Source organism: Sebastes fasciatus, chromosome 22 (assembly GCF_043250625.1).
Source record: "Sebastes fasciatus isolate fSebFas1 chromosome 22, fSebFas1.pri, whole genome shotgun sequence".
NCBI classification, from domain to species: domain Eukaryota; kingdom Metazoa; phylum Chordata; class Actinopteri; order Perciformes; family Sebastidae; genus Sebastes; species Sebastes fasciatus.
Genome location: NC_133816.1, coordinates 16330940 through 16352073, shown reverse-complemented (window position 1 = coordinate 16352073; position 21134 = coordinate 16330940). Strand labels below are relative to the sequence as shown.

Below are 21134 nucleotides of genomic sequence, written 5' to 3'. Positions count from 1 at the left end.
GCTAATGGGGTAAATAGGCATGTTAATCACTGATAGGATAATTACATCTGGATGTAATTGGAGCATGGCGGTATTTTCTCCTACATTTAGGGGCTGGTGAATTACACAAGATGTCTGCAGATATTAATCAAGGTTTAAATGCTAATCTCCAGATAAAAGTTTCTCTTTTACAAGTTAATTAAAAACTCTTCGAGGTGTTTTACTGACAAATGGAGTGAAGGAAAGGGAGGTGTTTCCAGTTCAGGTCACATTTTGACTCTTTAGGTGCACAAGGTGGCAGATTACTGGTTGTTACTCGAAGGTCTGCTGTGGTGAAATGGCTGGCAGTCATTTTTATTCTTCTTTAACCTTATGTCTCAGCGAGTTCCTTTCTTTTTTTATTGGACCCTACCCGTGACTATCCCCCAACCAGTGCTCAAAGTGGGTCGGTACTCACCAATACGCAGTACCGGCACTTTTTCATTTTACTCCTTGGCGTACCGTAACTTCTTCTTGCTCACCGGAACTTCTCTCAAGCTGCCGGTGCAACATCGCCAACACTGGCTGAATTCACCCAGAGATATTAAAGGGATAACTCCTCTGTAACAGTTTCTGTGGTCTCATGGTAGACATGTCATACCCCCTCTTTACTGGTGCAGGCTAGAGAGGAACTGGTGGTCTGAAACTGCTGGAGCTGCTGGATGATATCACCTGAAAGACTGTTTTTATTTCTCCTTTATTACTGTAAGACCAGAGAGCCCAATTAACCCACTAGGGGTTAATTGGGCAAAGGCAGTGCTACTTTTGGCTGAGTTTTCTCTTCCATTCTCCAGTAATCTTGCGGCAGCGACGCGCTTTGAGTTCAGGTTTGTGCACGCCAAGGGTATAGTACGAGCAGGGAGGCATCTGATTGGTTCTTTCCAAGCGGACCGCGAGGCAGTGATTGGTAGACGTTTTTACAGGATTACAGCAGCTACAGATGACGGCTCTTTTCCGGTCCTTTTTCAGAGCTCATAAGTCATGGATCGCTGTCGGGGTGTAAAGACCATTTCAACCAATATAACAAATAGTGTATACTGGATAACATCATCAACCTTGCCTTTAAATACTGTAATTCCATTTCAGTTCACATTGTGTAGCGGTGCATAATACTAAACAAAGGAATCAAATGATCAAGAACTAATCGGCACTCAAGGGGCCCCTGATGGTTTGGGGACAAAGGAAGTACGCCCTCCAGTTCCAGTCAGAAACAAAAAAATAAAATTGTACATACAAGGTTACAGTATACACAAATAAAGGAAACACACAGATAAGTATCATTGCTTTTTATGTCAGTATTCTGCAGTCTGCTCCATTTACAGTACAAGGTGAATATGTGAAGGAAAATCCCATTAAAACACAAACAGTGCCAATCTGTAAACAACACATTAGTGCTTCTAATATGGCTGCTACACCTCAAGGCACACACATACTAGATTATACTGAGAGCGAACGGTAATCACATTAACAAATGTCCTGTGTGTGTGTATAGGTGTGTAACAGTAATGGGAACTGCCACTGTAACCGCGGCTGGGCACCACCCTTCTGTGAGAAGCCAGGACTCGGAGGCAGCGTGGACAGTGGACCCATCCAGTATGACAGTGAGTTCACACACACACACACTCACACAAATCGTGTCCTGCTATTGTGCCAACGTGTCCCTCCACAACAGTGTTATCAGGTTATTTTCTAAAACATCGCTCGCTGACGCACCAGAACAACAGCGTCATGTTTAAACCTCATCCGTCGGGGGGAGGACGTGCAGGCCGCTAGAGCCGAACAGCTACGATCTGTTTTCATAGCGGTGCTCGGGTGTTGTGCCTCAGCGAGTCAAGATTATGCTAATTGAATTACATGACAGGCAGACAATGGAGACGTGTGGGAAAGCGTCACTGTCTCGGTGTGGACGGAAGGCCGAGAAGGAGGAGAGAATCTGAAAAAACACGCTTTTTTCAAATGGATTCTGGATGTGATCTGGATGTGACACAATGACTACTACTCAGCCTGTGAGAAAAGTTTGCTGATGACATTACTATGACATCATCAGGGTTATGTCGGCATAGATAGGCGAAGTCACGCCCCTTCCGGTGGACCACCATGGGACTTTATTTCGGAAAAAAATATGGCGAGAAATATTTTTTTGATCCAGTTTGAATTGTGCCATGAATCACAAATATGATGTTTGTCAATTTAAAAGAGAATTTTGCAAAAACAGAAAGTCTCAGTTTGTTGTAAAACAGTTGAAGTATCAGACTGTGAAAATACGTAATTAGAAAGACGACACACCCAAAAGTGTGTTAGTGACGTCTCTCTCTCTGAAGCTACGATGTCTGTGTGTTTCCTACTGGGATGAACTCACACCAGCAACGGGTCTGATCCTTCTTTCTCCTTCCGGCTGATAAAAAGACCAGGAGTCGCTGGATAAAACACATCAGGGCAGATCACGTTACATTTTGCGTGTAACACTGCGACTTTCTTGACTTGCAAAATTATCTTATAAATTGACAAACATCATATGTGTGATTCATGGCGCAATTCAAACAGGATCAAAAAGATAATTATCTCTCGTCGTGGACTACCGTTCAAAATAAGCTCCCATGGGGTCCTCCGGAAGGGGGCAGGACTTCGCCTCTCTATTGGCTTGAAGACGACAAATTCATAACAGAAAGTGTGAGTGACAAACCGGGGATGTGGAGTTTGAAAGATGTGGGTGTTTATTAGGTAGGGAGGGTCCAACGATAAGAGCCTTTCAAGTTACATCATGGGAATTGTAGCATTGTTCATTTAAACCATTCATTATTTAATCTGTCTCTTGTGAGTCCCCGAAATGTATGAAAATGAAATACATAACAAGGGAGTTGTCTTTTGCCTCGCACGCTGTGGTCTCAGTTATGATCAAGTTTTCAGAGTAACTCCGTTATGTGTGTTAACATCACATCCTGATTATAGAAATCTGGATAGCCTGTTTTCATAAAAGTGGATAAATACAATATATACAGTATTCTATGGTTTATTATTTATTATTTGGGAGAAAATGTATGGTTAACTCAGAATATTTGCTCAAACCCAGTGATGACGCCACACTGGCACCCTGTTTATGAGCAACAAGAACTCTGGTGGCAACAGTCTAATAATGAAATGATTCATATTTTGGCCGGTGCGCGTGTAGCTCCGGGTGATAAACTCAACTCAGCAGATCTCCAGAACGCGTCTCCAACAGCAGCAGCATCTTTCAGAAAAAGTGCAGGATCATCTCTCTGCTTCTGTCTCTAGTGTTGCATTCACATCAGCAGATAAAACACAGTCATTATATTCCTTCTCAACGTGTACACTGAGGTGCTTATTTAATGTTTGTTGATAAAACACACATATGGTTTGTCCATTCAGCATATTTAGTTTCCCTATTCTCCAATTTTCATCTTTTATTCTCACGCCAATCAAAACTGTCTGAAATTCATTCCATATTCATAAAGAGAGAAAAAGAGATCTGTGTTTTTAGAACCAAGCCAGTTAACGTTAAGTGTGTGTGTGTGTGTGTGTGTGTGTGTCTACAGGTCAGGTGGGGCTGGTCGTTGGGCTGCTGTTTGCCTTCCTGTTTATCCTACCTGCAGCGCTGCTGATCTTCTACTGCTACAGGATCAAGACTTCCTATTACCATAAGTGGCTTTCCCAGAGAGAGAAGAACAAGAGCAACAAGTACTGTCTCCTGTCTGTCTGTCCGTCTGTCTGTCTGTCTGTCTGTCTGTCTGTCTGTCTGTCTGTCTGTCTGTCTGTCTGTCTGCTAAAAACACATGACACACGTTAAGCCGGGCATACACTCTACGATTTTAGCCCGTTTCTGGCCCAAATTTCGAGACGCATGACTGAATTACAGTTTCGTCGGGCGTCATTTGCCGACGAAGGCCGAGAACGGATTAACTCCTCCCGACGGTCGGATGAATTTCTGACATGTCAGAAATTTTTGTCGGCCGGCCACAGGCTCTCACACAGTTGCACCTTTTTTCTGTTTTTTTTACAGTAATCAGCGCGTAGCTATCAACAATAAAAATGTACAATAGATATAGTAAAACGTAGCTTACCTCCAATTCTCTCTGCAAAATGGACAATCCATACTGTCCACGTCTTCCTCGCCACCTGTGAGTCCTCATGCCTCTTTTTTTAGCAGACAGGATGGCACAGATGATCAAGGCAGCACGTTTCTGCCTTGTTCGCATTATTGGGACCCGTACAGACCTCTGTTTGCATACAAACTTGAACTGCCTCGGAGCTTTCAAACAAATCTTTATTGACAACTGTCAACAGCCAGAACGGTCAGCAGGAGCCGACGGAACGTGTGTGAGCACTCAGGGCATAGCTGACAATCGGACCGCACAGTGTGAGCACATAAATCCTGAGCTTTGGTTTTTACATCGCAAACCATCTACTCGTACAGTAGGAGTAGGAGTTACAGAACAACATTTCTAAAATCGTACAGTGTACGCCCGGCTTTAACGGAACTACATCCAGAGAACAGATTGAAAATCATGGAATTATATATACTATACAGGACACCATTGCATCAATGACGGTTATTACTTTTTGACATTCACATAATTAATCAAACATTAAAGGGGAACTTCGGTATTTTTCAACCTAGACCCTATTTTCCCATTTTATTTTGTGTTTAAGTGACTAACGCTGCTCTCTAACCTTGTTATTGTGTCTAACCAAGGCTTGCTCAAGGAGAAGTCTCGTTCTGAAGTAAGTTGCCTTGATGGCGGAGGACAACGGTGGAAATGTGAGAGAGAGAGTAGAGAGAGGAGTGCTGGTGTTGTCAGAGTTTGTTGTGTAAGAGTACAGATTTTCAATGTCATGGCTGAATATTTAGAGGATTTCAACAATGTGGAGGTGATGAAAGATTTCAGAACGAGACTTCTCCTTGAGCGAGACTTGGTGAGACACAATAACAAGCAGACAGGAGGTTTTATTTCTCTGTAGGGTCCTTTTCATAATGTTATCAGACACTTCTAATTAGTCACTTAGACACAAAAACATGGGAGAATTCAGTAGGGTCCACGTTGGAAAATACCAAAGTTACACTTTAAATAAAAAGAAATCACAGAGGTTAGATAAGATCATTACACAAGATCATTATGTAGTTCTAACACTTGATTCTCTATCTTGGAACTTGTTTGTTTGTTGGCAAACAGCAGTGTATTACTATGCAGAGGAGCGTTCACGTATCACACTGTCTGCATGAGAAGGGAGGGGATCTAAGAGTGAAAGGAGGAGGAAATGAATCATGTATGGAAGGAAGAGAATATTTGGAGGAAAAGGAAGAAGAAAGGAAAGGAAGGAAGTCGGGAAAATGTGGCAGCAGAAGGGATTAAAAAAAAGGTCAAGGAGGGAGAAATAAATAAAAGAGAAAGGGAAAGGAGGAAGGAAAGTGTTGAATTACAGGACAGAAAGAAGGAAGAAGGGAAGTGTGCCATGTCTGCCAGCGCTCCGAGCAGATCGATGCATTCACCGGAACATCTCTACATCAGCATAAATGGCAGCATTTTGTGCTGCAGCTCACCTCAATCAGAACCAAACAAAATCATGTCCTCATAAAGCCCAGAGCTTCCTTTATGAGCTCTGCCATATAGCTCACCCACAGAGACAGCCTCGTCATAACACCGGCTGAGTTAGTGCCTCGGAAAATACTCAAGCGTTTCGCAGTGATTTACAGAACACAAATGTGTCTGGAAAGGATCCAGCAGTACAGCAGGCTTTATAAAGAGCCTGACCTTCCAACTGTCGACTGGCACAAAGGTTAAATATTGGTGATATTGGGCCTCGGCAGAAGACATCTAAATGAACGGCTCACGATGTGGAAAATTGAGCCGCTACGATGATTAAAAAGACTCAACGGCAGCAGCTTCACAGAAAACCCTCTGCCTTTTCTGTTTTTGTTCCATGGCCAATCATTTGGGTTCGTTTACAGTTCAGCAGAGGGACAGCGGGTGGCTGGAGCTGATTAAAGGCCGCTCTAAGCATATATACATCCAGTGTGCTCGGAAAGCCTTCCAATCAGCTAAGAGCCTGCAGTGTACACTGACTTACCAGTTTATTAAGTACAGAACACCTCTACGGTCCGGTTCAATCCAATGCAGCAGCCCTGCAGTAAACTTCCTGTCAAGCTCTTAGTATTTAGGTTGGTAGTAGTTAGCTGTGTTGTTGCACTAGATGACATGTGTCTTCAAATGTATGGTGGAAGGAACAAGTTAGAGGGAACCTGTTGACTTTCAAAGCTGCACTAATTCTAACATATTTTCATATGAAAGGTGTTTTCTCAGGAGGTGGTGGAGACCAAAACCAGAGCTAGAAAGAGTTCAGGTCTTTGCACACCGAGTTCGTATTTTAGAACGTATATTAAAGTATAAGAAGTGAAAGTCAATTGTTTGTTCCATTGCAACATCATCACCCAGTAGCAAAGCTACGCTTTCGCCATTTTGGACTGAAAGTGACTACCGGACATCAGTAAAACCTCTGCCTAAAAAGTGTCATACATAAGTAAAACAAAATTATTTCTATTCAATTGTCATATTCTACTAAATAGAGTGCTCCAGGGATGATGTATTTTTGTAGGCCAACCAGGAAGTTAGCATCACACTGGTTCCCTCGACAAAAAGCCAACGGGATTGTTCCATTGGCTTTTGGGATTTTTGAAGCATAAATGCAATCGCCAGAAGTATAAAGCTAACGTTAGGCTATAAACGAACTACACCACGGTCGCATGAGCGTGAGTATACACAACGAGGCTGTAAAGGAGGACGAGTCGGCGTGATGTCGTTTAGTAGTCTCATTTAGCCGCTTGTTAGCAACTGCCTTTTTTAAGACACGTAAAGCTTCAATATTCACAAGTGGGGTATTTACTGAGTTATGTCGTAGAACAAAACGTTAAAATCTCTTCAGCTTGTCTTAACCACAGACCTTATTTCAGGCATCTAACTAAAAACCCATTGACTTCCAGACTTCCAGGAACTAGAAGTGCTAAAATGCTAACTCATTTCTGGATTTTAGGACTCATTCCTGTAGCACTCTCTGGCCTGTGTTGAACAATAAGATATTATAAATATAACAAGTGTTTTCAGTCCAAAATGGTGGCTCCGGCTGTTGTCAAAAAGACACCAGAGTTTCGTCTCTTTGCTTCTATACTCTGGTGTTTATCATGCCATTCTGGATGATGATGTTTGCACGGACAGTTGGCTTTTGACGGATGTGGAGGACACAAACACGACTCCAAATGAACGCTAATGTTGCTCAGTGTCCGCTGGATGTGTAAATAGGCAACTGTTTGCTAACACATTAAGCCATACCGACTTCATAAGATGACACTGTCAGTGTTGTGTCATCAGCTTTATCCTCTCACATCATCCTGGATGAGAAACTTTATGTTGACTTCTCTTCCGTCTCTTTTTCCCACCTGAGGCCTTAAAATCAATGCCACATTAAGAAGAGCGATGCTTTACTCTCTGCCTGTCCTCATTTCTCCGGTCAGGTTGGAGGCATCGCTGGAGAAAGGGAAGAATGGCCATCTGAATCCTGCCTTTCACCTGAAGGTGGTCGGACCAATCAACAAAGCTAGCAGCCACAAGGGGGTGAGTGCTGTGTGTGTGTGTGTGTAAGGAGGGGAGGAAATGGGAGGGCGGTGACTGTTTCTCTTGCTGTGTTTTAGTGAATAATAGACCGTCCATGTGCTTGACCTTCATATTTAATGGCCTCATTTTACAGCAGCTTGTTATATTGTGTGACCACTTAGAGTCTGCCTCCTCCTCCCACGTCCACAACACTCCTCTCCACTAGTTCAATGTGCCTTCAGCATCATTTCATCATGTCGTTATTCCCCTGTTTTTATAGCAGTTATTTAATTGGATGGGTTAGCAGCTCGGGGTTAGTGTACATTTGTCATTGGCAAGTGAAAGAAATACAACAGGAGCAAAAGAGGAGACAAATACAAGAAGGAAAAGGAGGGACAAAGAATGGAGGACAAAAGGAATCAATGAGTCTTAATAAGAATAAACGGTATTCATCTAGAAGCTTTTATAGACAAAATGCAGCTCAGTGGTATTTACAGCAAGAGTAAAGGCTAGGATTGATAACTAATGATACAAACACTCAACTAAATATGTAATAAAAAGAGAGATAATAAGAAACCTTGGAAATGGAATTACAAAAGAAGGACGAGGTTTAATGGAAATATTGTTTCCAAACATGTTTTTGTTTCTGTTATTATTCAATGTTGCAAATCTCTTGCCAATAAAAATTTGAGTTACGAAAAAAAGAGTGATGACTGAAAACATAAGAAAGGAAAGAGCATGCAAAACTTTAAAATACATCCAAAAAGAGGAGGAAAAAAAGTGTACAAAAATACAAGTAATTGTAAGAAATAGTAATAATCAATTCTAAGTAAAAATGTAGGCTTCTTAGAGCTTCAGTGACATAATGGGTAACACATCAGAGTTAGTGGTTGCACCTACATTTCTCGCCTGATGTGTAATAATCAATATAGTGTAATAAATTGTAGGCACAGTTTCTCTCTTTGCTCATATGGACGAGTAACTCTGGTCTTAGCTTTGTCCAGAAACTTTTTCTCATCCATTAACTGATGTCAAAGACTTAGTTTTTGAGGGAGTAAAGCGCACGGAGGTCATCAAGATCAACAGCTACCATAAAACTTCAATTAAACACAGAGTCCCTTTTACTCGCAGGGTAACTTTTGTCAGTATGGACATGTTACACATCGTTAGATCGGTTAGATTCTCTACAATTCAATTGTTCAGTTCAATTTACAGAAATCATGAGCACCAAAGTATAATTCATTCAGATTTATGGCGCTGTTAATGGCTGCGAGACCGCCCCGTTAGGTGAGTGCCTCCCTTTGTGGTTTTGAAAGGCTAAACGCCAACAAATATGGATTGAAGCAGAGTGTTTCGTTGGATGGATGCATGAATTTTGGAAATCATAACATTGATTTTTTTCCAATAAATGTTGACTCCTGGACTGAAGAGTGAGACAATTACAGTCAGAGACGCTGAGCTAAATAAGGTGTTGTTGTTTAAGTAGACTGTCAATTGCATGTAGACTAGCTTTTCCAAGATTTTGCTCTGACAGCAGATTGAAAGTTATTCTAAGCTCATTTTCTTTTGCTGAAGTTTGTGTTGTTGTCTTTGTTGTGACCCCCCAGCTTCCTCACACCAGCAAAGAGGTCCTGCCTCTAAGACCAGGCCCTGCACCCAATGGCACCCAGCCAGTCAACATTGTGCGACCTCTGAGACCCACCCAGTCTCCCCAGGGTGGTTCCCGGGACCTCAAGGTGGTTCGCCCGCCTCTGCCAGCTGGCAAGCCACCAGGAGCACCACCCAAATCCCCCGCAACCCCACAGAGACTCACCCCGCCCAAGAAACCTCTGCCCCTCAACCCGACACGATCTCCACTGGTAAGGCCCTTTTTGACCAGTTGCTGACCTGTAATTACACATAATTGAATTTTAAAACTATAACCTAAAAATCATACCACATATTGTAAAAAACAGAATGGAGTCACAAAGGTTATAAGCTTTAGAATAACCAATACTCACCTCTTTTTACGAGGGACAGATGTCTTTAGATATTAAGTGTAGGGAGAATGGTGTACAGGCATCTCCATTTATAGTGGTTTAATGTCAAAACAACTTCAGTCTTATTTCCATAATTTTGCTCACCAACAGGGCATCAACACGAGCTGTCAGGCAGCCAGACAGTTGTTAAATGAATCCCCCGTTTTAATGATACTATGTACAAGAAGAGCTTCATAAAAACAGACTGCATTTTGTCAGCTCGGGTATGGAATAATTAAGGTGTGAAATGCAAAGGGAAAATCATGCATAAATAAATAAATATATACAGTAAATACATTTAAAATGAATGAAATTAAATGCAAAAATATAGAAATAAATACAAAAATAAATGCAAAAGTAAATAAATAAATCTAAAAATGATTTAAAAAAATCATAAATAAATAAATAAAAGGGAAAATTAAACAGAGGAATAAATAGATACAGGAATTCATATTTATATAAATAAATAAAGAAGCAAAATAAGAAGCAAAACAGAAATATCAATTTATGTCACATTTTATCAATTGATTAATGTCTAAATTTATTTATTTATTTATTTATTTATTTATTTATTTATTTATTTATTTATTCATTTATTTATTTATTTATTCATTTATTTATTTTTTATTTTTGGCAGGTTCTGTCCTCCATAGGTAAGGGGCTGCAGTTGTCCCAATTTTATGTCAAACTTTAAAAAGAGAACTTCTCCTGACTGCAGCTAAATGCCTGATTTGTAAATGTAATTCCGAGCTACAGCCAAAGACACCGAGCTAATAAGAAAACTGTTGGACTGTCTGTATCAGAGTACCTCTCAGATGAATTCCATCTGAACCCTGAAGAAATACTGAATTAAATCTGCAGTGTGTTTCTTATCTGATTGCTTTCTTATTGATTTATCCTCTCTCATCAGTGCTTCTCTGTGAAGTGTAAAATGCCTTTAATGCCATCTTCTGAATGTCGTATTGCTTTTTCTTGTTTGTGTCAGATATCCAATATTAAGTGTACTTTGTGATCTGATCTGTGTGCCGAAGTGGTGATTTTAATCTGCCGTACCTGTGTGAAGTGGGACTGAAGTTCCTCTTATCAGCTAGCTGAACAGATTCCGGAGACAACCTGGATCCTGTCCAATACGGAAACGGGAGTGAAGTCCTCCTCCCTGCTGGGCCCATGTGCCGGGGATTTAGTGTTCAGCACCGTGTTGGCGATGATCCCACTTTTTCTCTTTTTGCTTTTTAACTTTCGCTGTTTGTCTTTTCTTTCTACTTTGTCCTTGTATTCTACAGCAGTTTGCAAAATGATGTCTCTGTGTGCTCTCTTTTAGTTGGTGTCTGAGCTGCAGCCCAGACCGTCCCCCTTCCCTCCTCAGAGGCCTCTCCCCCTCAGCCCAGCCAGAGGAGCCTCCCCGACAGTGAGTCCAGCCCGGGTCCTGGTCTCCAAACCCTCCCCGGGCCTGCTGGTCATGATGCCCCCGGCAGTGGGACCCAAACCTGTGGGCAAAGTCTCAGCCATCCCCCCTCTCAGAGTTCTCAGGTGGGCACCGACACACACTGTAGTGTAGAGTACTCTGGCTCTTCTGTTCTCTGTCACCTCTGTAATAAGATGAGAGACTTTTATTTCTCCTGTACAAATGAAAAGTGCATATGTGAAGGTCGCAGAGGTCAAAAGGTGAAATCACATCATTTCATTGCTATGTAACTTAAAAGTTCTCTACAGCAATTCACATCAGCAACAAAAGCCCCTCTCAGACATTCACACCTTTATTTTAATCTGAGGCATTTTAACCGGTTGGTCTCACGTCTGAATAAGCACCCTGGACCCAATAGAATAGAATATATCTTTATTGTCATTGTACAAGTACAACGAAATTTAAATGCAAACCTTAAAAAGTGCAAGAAACATAAAAAATAACGTGCCTCTAAAACTATAAAAAATAATAAAAACACACATACCACACACAAGACATTCACATTCTGCAGGTATTGCACGACTCACATCATTATTGCACAGTGAATATTTACAAGTTATTCAAGTTTTTGCTGTGTTTAGTGCAGTTATGGCTTTGGCATAAAACTGTTCTTTAATCTGTTTGTCCGTGCTTTCGATGTCCTAAAACGTCTGCCTGAGGGCAGCAGTTCAAAGAGAGAATGTCCGGGGATGAGAAAGGTCCCTGAGAATATTCTGTGCTTCCCTGAAGCAGAATATTCTCAGCGACCCCAATCCCAACGTCCTCGCTCACAGACTCACAGACTCACATACTTTGAGGCGCGTTCCACCCAGGGTTACCACGGTTACCAGGGGAAGCCCAGAGGCGTAAAGAAAAAAAAATAATCATAAACATGATGATGGCACACGGGTGTTCAGCCAGGCATATTAAAATTGACACAGAGACATTCAAATTAGGAATTTAAGATGGAACATAAAAACACATGAGATCAGAGGAACGCAGCATTAGACCTCATCACACACCTGGTTTATTCATCAAACAGTTGTTTTACTTTTGCTTAATCAAGTTTGACAGAACAAGTAAATAGATTTTTTGACAGTTGCCTCTAATCTCGTGAGGCAACAGCCTGGAAGGAAACGTAAAATAAAAACCTACAATTGGCGTCGTCACGGTAACGTGATATGTTGCTGCAAAGTGCTGTCCCATTCAGCCTCTCACACGCAACCATTTACCAGGTGACGTCAGTCAAGTCATAGTCAAGTCAGTACACTGACACACTGACAGCTGTTGTTGCCTGTTGGGCTGCAGTTTGCCACGTTATGGTTTGAGCATATTCTTATGCTAAATGCAGTACCTGTGAGGGTTTCTGGACAATATCTGTCATTGTGTTGTGTTGTTAATTGATTTCCTATAATAAATATATACATACATTTGCATAAAGCAGCATATTTACCCACTCTCGTGTTAATAAGAGTATTAAATACTTGACAAATCTCCCTTTAAGGTACATTTTTAACAGATAAAAAATGTGATTAAATTGCAATTGACAGCACTAATATAAATGCACATCCATTCACCACTCTTACGCCAACAACCTGAACTTGAAGAACTGATTTACTGTCGTGATTTGAATCATTCATTCTTTTTGCTTCATTCATTTCTGTATTGATTATTTCATCCTAACCTGACTGTTGTTGATTTTGAAGCGCACACACAGCTTGTGCACTGAATGTCTGTAGCAGTGTAAGCCAACAGCATTATCTCCGTCCACTCAGTGCAGCTGGACTGTATTGAACAACAGGCTTTACAGCTCTACTGCCTGTATTATATGTTCTACTCAACACTACTGTGACTTTAACTTGACTTCAGGGAGAATGTTACTTCTCTTCAAACTTGCTAAAGTATATGTTATGTTCATAACGCAGCTGATGCTTGGAGTTCTTTTTGTACGTATCCTTGAAGTCCAGGCTTGTTTGAATGGTGTTTTATGATCCACCTATAGAAGTACTATGAAGGCCCCCCGCTTTATCTGTGAGAAATACCGCCTCACAATAATCCCATCTTTTCATTTCATGCTGTTTTCTGTTCGAGGTGAGTGTGGGCACATAAACGCTCCACGTTTACAAACCATGCAATGCATTGATTCAGATCTTCATCAGCAATACATTTTCATTTTTTACAGGCCTTCAGTCTGAAGGCTCGTACTTTTCTTCAGATGCAGAGTCATGCTTTTTATTCCACGCCGTTTTTGTGTAAATGTAGTAAAAGTGAGGCAGGGAAACCTCTAGGAGATGATAGTTCTTCAGGTTTTATGGTTCCTCTCCTCAGAAAGATGTCTTAGTGTTTAAGAGTAGGGTTCAACTGTGCATAGAAATCAATAGAACAAGCTTTGGAGCTCACTCACTGATGGTATCTGTTCTTATGATAATGACTAGTTTTATAACAGGACATTCCTGCATGACTTTATTCTCATTAGTCCGTGAAACAGCACTCCCATCCTGTTCTGTTGTCTGCAATAAAAAAACATTTATACATGCATGTATACTTGTAGGTAATCTCATCAAAGATGTTGTTTTATTTTATTATTTCTTTTATTCTATATTTCCTTATTGTCAACAAACCTCACACTGGCCCTTTAAAGGAACACTGTGTAGTGGATCTATTGGCAGAAATGGAATATAATATTAATAAGTATGTTTTCTTTAGTATATAATCATTTGATAATAAGAATTATTTTTTTTTTGTTACCTTAGAATGAGCCGTTTATATCAACCCTGTCTCCCACAAAATTACATTCCCATAAAACTAAACTGCATAACCATAAAAAAAAATTCTCCTGCATTACGGTTGCAGTTTTAAACACGTGATTAACATTGTAAATTGAAACAAAACGATGTTTTACAAACTATTTTTTTAAGGTTTAAAAATTATTTTGCAATCATTAACAAACACTTATATATATACAGTATATAAAATGTAATAATGTGTGCAACAATAAACTGTTAAAATAACATCAATTATAGCATTGCTAATAGTACGCATTAGTAAACATTATTAATTATAAATTTGTTGTTTGTTAACAGTAAAATAACTTTTAACAAAGTTTAATTAAGTATAAATTTACCATTTATAAATGCTGGTTATTATAAAATGTTACCAAGTTTTTTGTTTTTTTTACTTTGTATGTCACATACCACATACCCACAACGTCCACGGTTCCTTTCTAGCAGAGGGCCTGTGTTGCATGTCATACTCTCTTCCCTTGTTTCCTGTCTACCTCCATACTGTCCTGTCTAATAAAGGCAAAAATGCCCCTCCCTTCCTAACAAAACAAGAGATGGGAGACAAAACACCACTTTCACCATCTTAGTTAAGTTTCTTGTCATTTTGAGTACGTTATGAATTAGTGTGAGTTTGGACGGTGTGTGTGGGATTGAGTCAGAATAAACTACAGTGTGTGTGTTCATGGTGATGAAGGAACATGTCACCCAGTGTTGCTCACTGATGTGTTTTTAATGGAGCTCTATGGCTCCGAGGAAGAAGCGAGATATCAGACTAGTTCTTGTTCTTACCTTATTCTAAAATAGCAGAAAGTCAGTGTGCTGAATGAGTTTGACATTAAACTAGAATCTCTTCTTTTTGTCCTCCTTCCAGACCGGTCCCAGGTGCCAAACCAAACACAGCCTCGCCTCCGCCACGAAAATGACCTTCTCCTCCCCCCCTCGGCCCTCGGAGGAGGCAGCAGCTGACAGCCTATTTGCACTAAAGAGACTTTGGCCGGTAAACCACAGAGCTGTCGCACATACCAGAGGAGGGCAAACACAAAGTTAAAACCTGAGACACGAAAGAACAAGCAGAACTCTTACAAGTTCAGACTTCAAAATGAAACCTTAACCCCGCCCTCTTCTTTTCTCAATTTTGACCCCTCTCCACCCTCCACCTCCTCCGCCCCAGCGCGCTAACATTAACCCCGACGACGACGCGGTTTTGCACGGAGGCCTTGCAGACTGAGACAAGTGTTATCGCTGGGGGACGGTCACATTTGCCAAATTTTTTTAGGATTATTGTTTGTTTTTTAATCTGTTAATGCTGTCTGTGTATAAGAAAATGCATTTTTGTAATGACCGTTGTTTTGTTTACAGTTTGTTTAATGTCACGTTTTATGATTTATGTCATGTGCCAAAGAGGTCTCTTCATACCTGGGGTGTGTCCCCGAACGCTTGAAAATCGTCTTACGTCACGTTAAAGTTTACCGCAAGTCAACTCCTCCATATTTTTAGGTTTTTATAATTTATTGTATTGTATGAGGAATGTCTAAAATACCAATTTGGAGATACAGTGGCCTATCAGGAGGAAGGAGAGCCAATCACACAGCAGCTTCTCTTCTACACACTGTTTACATGGTGGAGGATTTGACGGATGCTTGGGACTTGCAGGACACACCCCGGTCGCTCATGTTGATTTGAATGTCTTTTGCTGTGTCTTATGACTTTTGAATTGTTACATAAAATATTTTTACAAAACTATCATCAAGTTTCTTTCATTCTGTCTTTTTTTTTTCAACAATATTTAATGGAAATGTATATATGCAATGATGTGCTGGCAGCCTGTGGATGTGTGCATACAGTATGAATGAGCTACTGCGAGTCAGATAATGTCTCGACTTGTGAAATTGAGTCGGTCATTTAGACTTTAGGATCATTACTCAGCTTGTGAGAGCAGTTGTATCTTGTCTTCTGTAGCTCTGAGGAGCTTTTTTAAGTCTGAGAAAATAACCCTCATGATGTCATCGTGATGTCATTAGGGTTAACTCGGCTTGAGCTTGAAGAATGCAAATTTATAACTGAAACGCCATGTTATAAACTGCAGGCATGGAGTTTGAAACGTAGGTGTTTATAAAGCACAGACATTTTTTTAAAATCTATACTATTCTTTGCATTATGGGAAATGTAGGATCCAGTGTTTTTGGAGCTTGACCCATACTAGCTATGGAGGACGGAACCTGGCAAAATAAAATATAAATGCAAAATAAATAAATTACTCAATTAATAAATAAATTTGACAATAGAAAATAAATGCAAAAATAAATAAATAAAAATAAATGCAAAAGTAAATTAATACATTTAAAAATTAATACATAATTAAATAAAAGGGAAAATTAAACCAAAGAGTAAATAAATAAGGGAATTAATACAAAGATAAATAAATAAAGAAGCAAATTAAAACAGAAATAGCAATTTATGATCAATTAATTAATGGCTACATTTATTTTTAATATTATGTTAACTACATTTATTTATTTATTTATCGAGTTATTTAAGCATTTATTCATTAATGTTTTATTTTGTTAGGTTCCATCCTCCATAACTATCGACTAAAAGTCAGGAAATCTCCGTCTCTGCCGCTTTGATTTTGACAATTCTTTTTTGAAATCTGTATTTTCCGAGTCCTCCAACTTTATGTATGTGAAGTGCTAAATTAAAGGATCACTGGAGTGACGCAGATCAGAAGTTGAGAGGATGTATGAGTGCAGAGCACTGTGCCGAGTATTTAAACCTTTTACTGGAACATAGTCATTCTCTGCACTGGACAATGGGTTCATTACAACGAGTCTCTATTTCCTGTGAACCATTTTTTGCTACTTGTTCTTAGCCAAACTCACAACTCCATATACTAAAAGATTAACTTTAACACCGGGCTGGAAAGCAGTGTTCTGCTGCCCTCTCTAGCTTAAATATGGACGGGAGTACACCTGTACTTCACTGATTCAAGGTGAGATGTTATCATGATTTTTAAAGGTTTCCTGCAGGAAAAAGATTTTACTTGTCCCAAAAGATCAACACATGTTGTGATTGTTTTGCTGTGTTTAACCTCTGACCTCTGGAGTGTTGCCTTTTTCCTGACTTTGTATTTGGCAATTACAGACATTGCTGTTTTTTGATGCCGAGCATCAACTCAGTGTCGTAAAAGTGCACCTGTTTTCTCAATGAAAAGGTTTTACTTGTCCTGTTGGTAGGAGGTCTGAGGAGCTGTAGGCTGTCAGTGTCTTGCTCAAGGGCACCAGTGGAAGGTTTGAACCCCCGTCCTGTGGTTGAAGAACTGTTTCTCCTTATTCCAGCCTAATGCCTCACGAGTTATACAGCCGTACAATGAAGAATACAATTATGAAGTGGGATGAATAAGACTTAAAGGTTCTCTAAAATTCACAGCATTAATATATCATCAACAACTATTGTCTATGTAAAGATATAGAGGAGTAATGTCTACCTGAGCAGAGAATGAAGTCTCTCTCCCTCTGTGCGTGTTGGAATCCAACTTACTTTGTCTCCCAGTGGTGTCATGATGATCTTATAGTTTCAGGCTGATGAGCAAGTATGAAGGCTTTACATCACAGAGAGTCTCCACTCCCACCTAACCTTAATGGATTCCACTCAGTTGGAAATGAGATATCAGAGAGGCAGCTCTCTCTCCCTGGAGACTAATACATTTGGAGAGTCCACGGTTCGAGTGGAACGCTATCGGACAGCGAGGAGGAATGGCCTCGTGGGGAGATATATATCGATGTAGACGTTTTCCCAGCCCATTACCAGGGCGCCCGGCGCCCAACCAAACCTGTGGGGTGAATTCTGCCCCAGACAGAAGACGTGATCTAAATGAAAAGAGCAGAGTTTTTCCAGGACCTCTGTCTATAAATCAAGCTCTGTGCAGCCACAGGCCTGAGGGAGGTGGATAAATATGTTGATGTCTTCCCTCAGGCGAGTTGGTGAGCCACATCAATGAAGTGAAGAGTTTATAAAAACAGAAGCCAGTCAGGTTTTGTTGCCTCTTAAGTTCTGTCAGTCCATTCAGGATAACAGCAGCAGAGAGCTCAAGTCCTAACGTCATATACAAGCGAGCTGCTGTTCTGATAGGCTCTTCGTGCCGGCTTCTTCAAGCCAGCATCCTGAGGTTTAGTGCTATGGAGGACGGAACCTGTCAAAATTAAAAATAAATGAATAAACAAATAAATGACTCAATAAATAAATAAATATGTCATTAAATGTAGCAAAAATAATATTAAAAATAAAGTAGTCATTATTTAATTGATAAAATGTGACATAAATTGATATTTCGGTTTTAATTTGCTTCTTTATTTAATTATCTTTGTATTAATTCCCTTATTTATTTACTCTTCTGTTTAATTTTCAATTTTAGTTATTTATGTATTATTTTTAATATTTTCTAAATGTATTTATTTATTTTTTATTCATTTCATATTTATTTTTAAATGTTTGTATTTCTCATACATTTAAAAATAAATATGAAATAAATAGAAAATAAATGCAAACATATATAAATATATTTAAAAATGAATAAAAATAAATAAATAAAAGGGAAAATTAAACAGAAGAGTAAATAATTAAAGTACTTAATACAAGATGATAAATAAAATAAAAAAGCTAATTAAAACAGAAATACCAATTTATGTCATATTTTATATATTAATTAATGGCTACATTCATTTTTAATATTATTTTTGCTACATTTAATGACATATTTATATATATTTATTTATTGAATCATTTATTTATTCATTTATTTTTTATTTTGGCAGGATCCGTCCTCCATGATTTGACATTACTTCCAATTCATTCTGAACGCCTGTAGCTCAGTGGATAGAACGGGTTCATCCTTTGACCACAAGGTTGTCAGTTTAATCCCAGGTCCCTACTGTCTGCATGTCAAAGTGTCCTTGAATAGGACACCGAACCCCAAGTTGCTCATAGCATCCCACTGCTAATAAAAACGACAAAAAATTCCCATCAAGCGTGGCACTGCATATATTAAACATCGTTATCCAGTGCTCTCTTCTTACTTTTTAAGCTGTAATCGCTGCTCCCAACAGTCTTGGACTTGTGGGGAATGCTGTTTGTTAAAACTGTAGTTTAATATTTTGGGGGAATACGCTTATTCACTTTCTTGCCAACAGTTAGATGAGAAGATGAATACCTCTCTCATGTCTTTACCTTTAAATATAAGGCTACAGCCAGCTGTTGGTAAAAAAAACCCAACTTTGTGTAAATGTCATGGATATATGATTTTTATATTTTCTGAGCAGATCTGTTTGATAATTGCACAAGATGAAATATTGTGCAGGGGTCATCAAAAGCCTTCATCACCTGTGGAGCGTGGAGCGCATTTCATGGCAATCTGGCCTGTAAATGTCAAGAATAAGCAGGGGGACCTCATGTCATCCACACGCCATCAAGTAGACCAGCTGGCCCTTCAGCAACACCGTAAATTTAACATTATTCAGTCTCTGCTCCATCATGTTGTGAGAAAGCTTTGTGCTCTTTGATATCACCTTTTGGTATGTCGGAGTATAACCCTTGCATACATAGTGTTAAAGGTGTAATCCCTCATTGACTAAGCTGACTCAAGGTTGACTCGTGGTGCTTTTGTGCAGATAAAAAACAAGTTCAGTTAACAACCTGCCGCGAGCCGAGAACGCCGACAATATCAAAACAGAAAGTCCTTTTGAAACCCACGATCCCTCTGATTCTGAGCTATGAGACTAAAGACAAAACCAACTGCTACAGACTTTTTCATCTCCTTCGCTGCGAGTCCGTATAGACCCCACTGAGCAGTCTTACCCAAAGGCTGAGCTGAACTGACACATCAGAGCGTAGTGGCTTTAGATGCCTCATTTAGCTAATGTGCTGAACTCACACAGGCACGCACGAAGCTGCAGCATGCAGTCAGAGAACATCAAGCAAGTTAGTTAAACCGGTGGGACCGGCAAGAACTCATCTCTGTAGTAACAGACAAATGAAAAAGCCAGATAAAAAAATCTGGTTCCAAGTAATAATGCCAATAAATCAGCTGAAAAGGTGGCAGGTGATGGACTGACCCAGGGAAAGACTTGTGTCTTGTCTTGATCTATGTAGTGTTGATAATTGGGCTGCACTGTTGGGGACGTTTGGTTTGCTGTGCACCTGCATGTGGATTACACAACACTTGTTTGTTTGCGGTGATAGTTTGTTTGTGTGTGTGTGTGTGTGTGTGTGTGTGTGTGTGCATGGTTTAGGGGGAACACATGGCGGAGCAGAATTGGATAAATGCTAGCCCTTCAACAATCAGTCTGATTGCTAAGTATACCCTTTTGTTGTAGTTCTGTTAGAATCAGGAATAATTTTTCTTACCTCCCTGTCGCCCAGAACCAGCATGACATTTTAGGATCACTATAATGTTGCTATTTCTTTTAATCTATTTTACCTGCTTTTGCATTTCAATATTTCATAACAATAAAGTGCATTTTAACCTTTTTATTCGATTTTTGTACAACTGCACCCTGAAGCCACTTCTCTGTCTAATTTTCTTTCACTTATATTGACCTGTAGGCTATATAGAGGTTAGTCTTGGGTGGACCCAGGTTAAGGTGTGGTTTAGAAGTGCCTTATCCCCCAGTTGGGCAGGTCACACTTTCTTGCCTATAGTGTTAGATGAGAAGATTGATACCACTCTCATCTGGAGGAGCTGCAGCATTTATTTCTGCACAAACGTCCAGTGTACATTCACTAGATATTCTCAGAGCTAAACTAACTCTTCTGCAGTGTGTAATGTGCGCGCATGCACGTGATGTGGAGCGAGCTGAGTGAAGGCAAGTAGGCAGGCAGAGGAGCAGAGACTCCGGCCCTGGAGACCAAAGCTACGGTCTCATGCAAGCGTGCATATGCAAGCGTGCATATGCAAGCGTGCATATGCAAGCGTGCATATGCAAGCGTGCATATGCAAGCGCGCATGGGACACCAACCCGGGTGATTTATACATGTAAGAAGTTACAAACAGTCCCTTTAAAGCATGTTAACATGTACTTGTAGAATCACAAAATACAAGTATGAACCTGAAAATGACCACGATATGGGACCTTTAATGGAATATATGAAATGTTAAAAAAAAAAAAAAAAAGAATTCAAATAATTTAAAAAAATATACTTTATTTTTGGTGTTTGGTCAAATTGTTCAGGTGAAAGGCGGGACCTCAGTATTAACCTGTGATGATGCTAATTTTAT

At 39.9% G+C, this 21134-nt stretch overlaps 2 protein-coding genes across 2 annotated transcripts in view; one reads left to right on the top strand and one right to left on the bottom strand.

The window, feature by feature from the left end:
* adam19a (ADAM metallopeptidase domain 19a) overlaps positions 1–15610 on the top strand; it is a 169445-nt gene extending 153835 nt beyond the window's left edge. The window contains exons 18-23 of the mRNA XM_074624422.1: positions 1511–1619; positions 3573–3714; positions 7541–7640; positions 9227–9478; positions 10959–11167; positions 14736–15610. Of these exons, the coding sequence (XP_074480523.1) occupies positions 1511–1619; positions 3573–3714; positions 7541–7640; positions 9227–9478; positions 10959–11167; positions 14736–14787 (864 nt within the window). The 3' untranslated portion in view covers positions 14788–15610. The remainder of the gene's footprint in view (positions 1–1510; positions 1620–3572; positions 3715–7540; positions 7641–9226; positions 9479–10958; positions 11168–14735) is intronic.
* Positions 1–21128, bottom strand: part of LOC141760961 (bolA-like protein 2) — a 246952-nt gene extending 225824 nt beyond the window's left edge. Inside the window, exon 1 of the mRNA XM_074624085.1 lies at positions 21114–21128. The gene's annotated coding sequence lies outside the window, so the exon portion shown is untranslated. The remainder of the gene's footprint in view (positions 1–21113) is intronic.
* Positions 21129–21134: the final 6 nt, after the last annotated feature.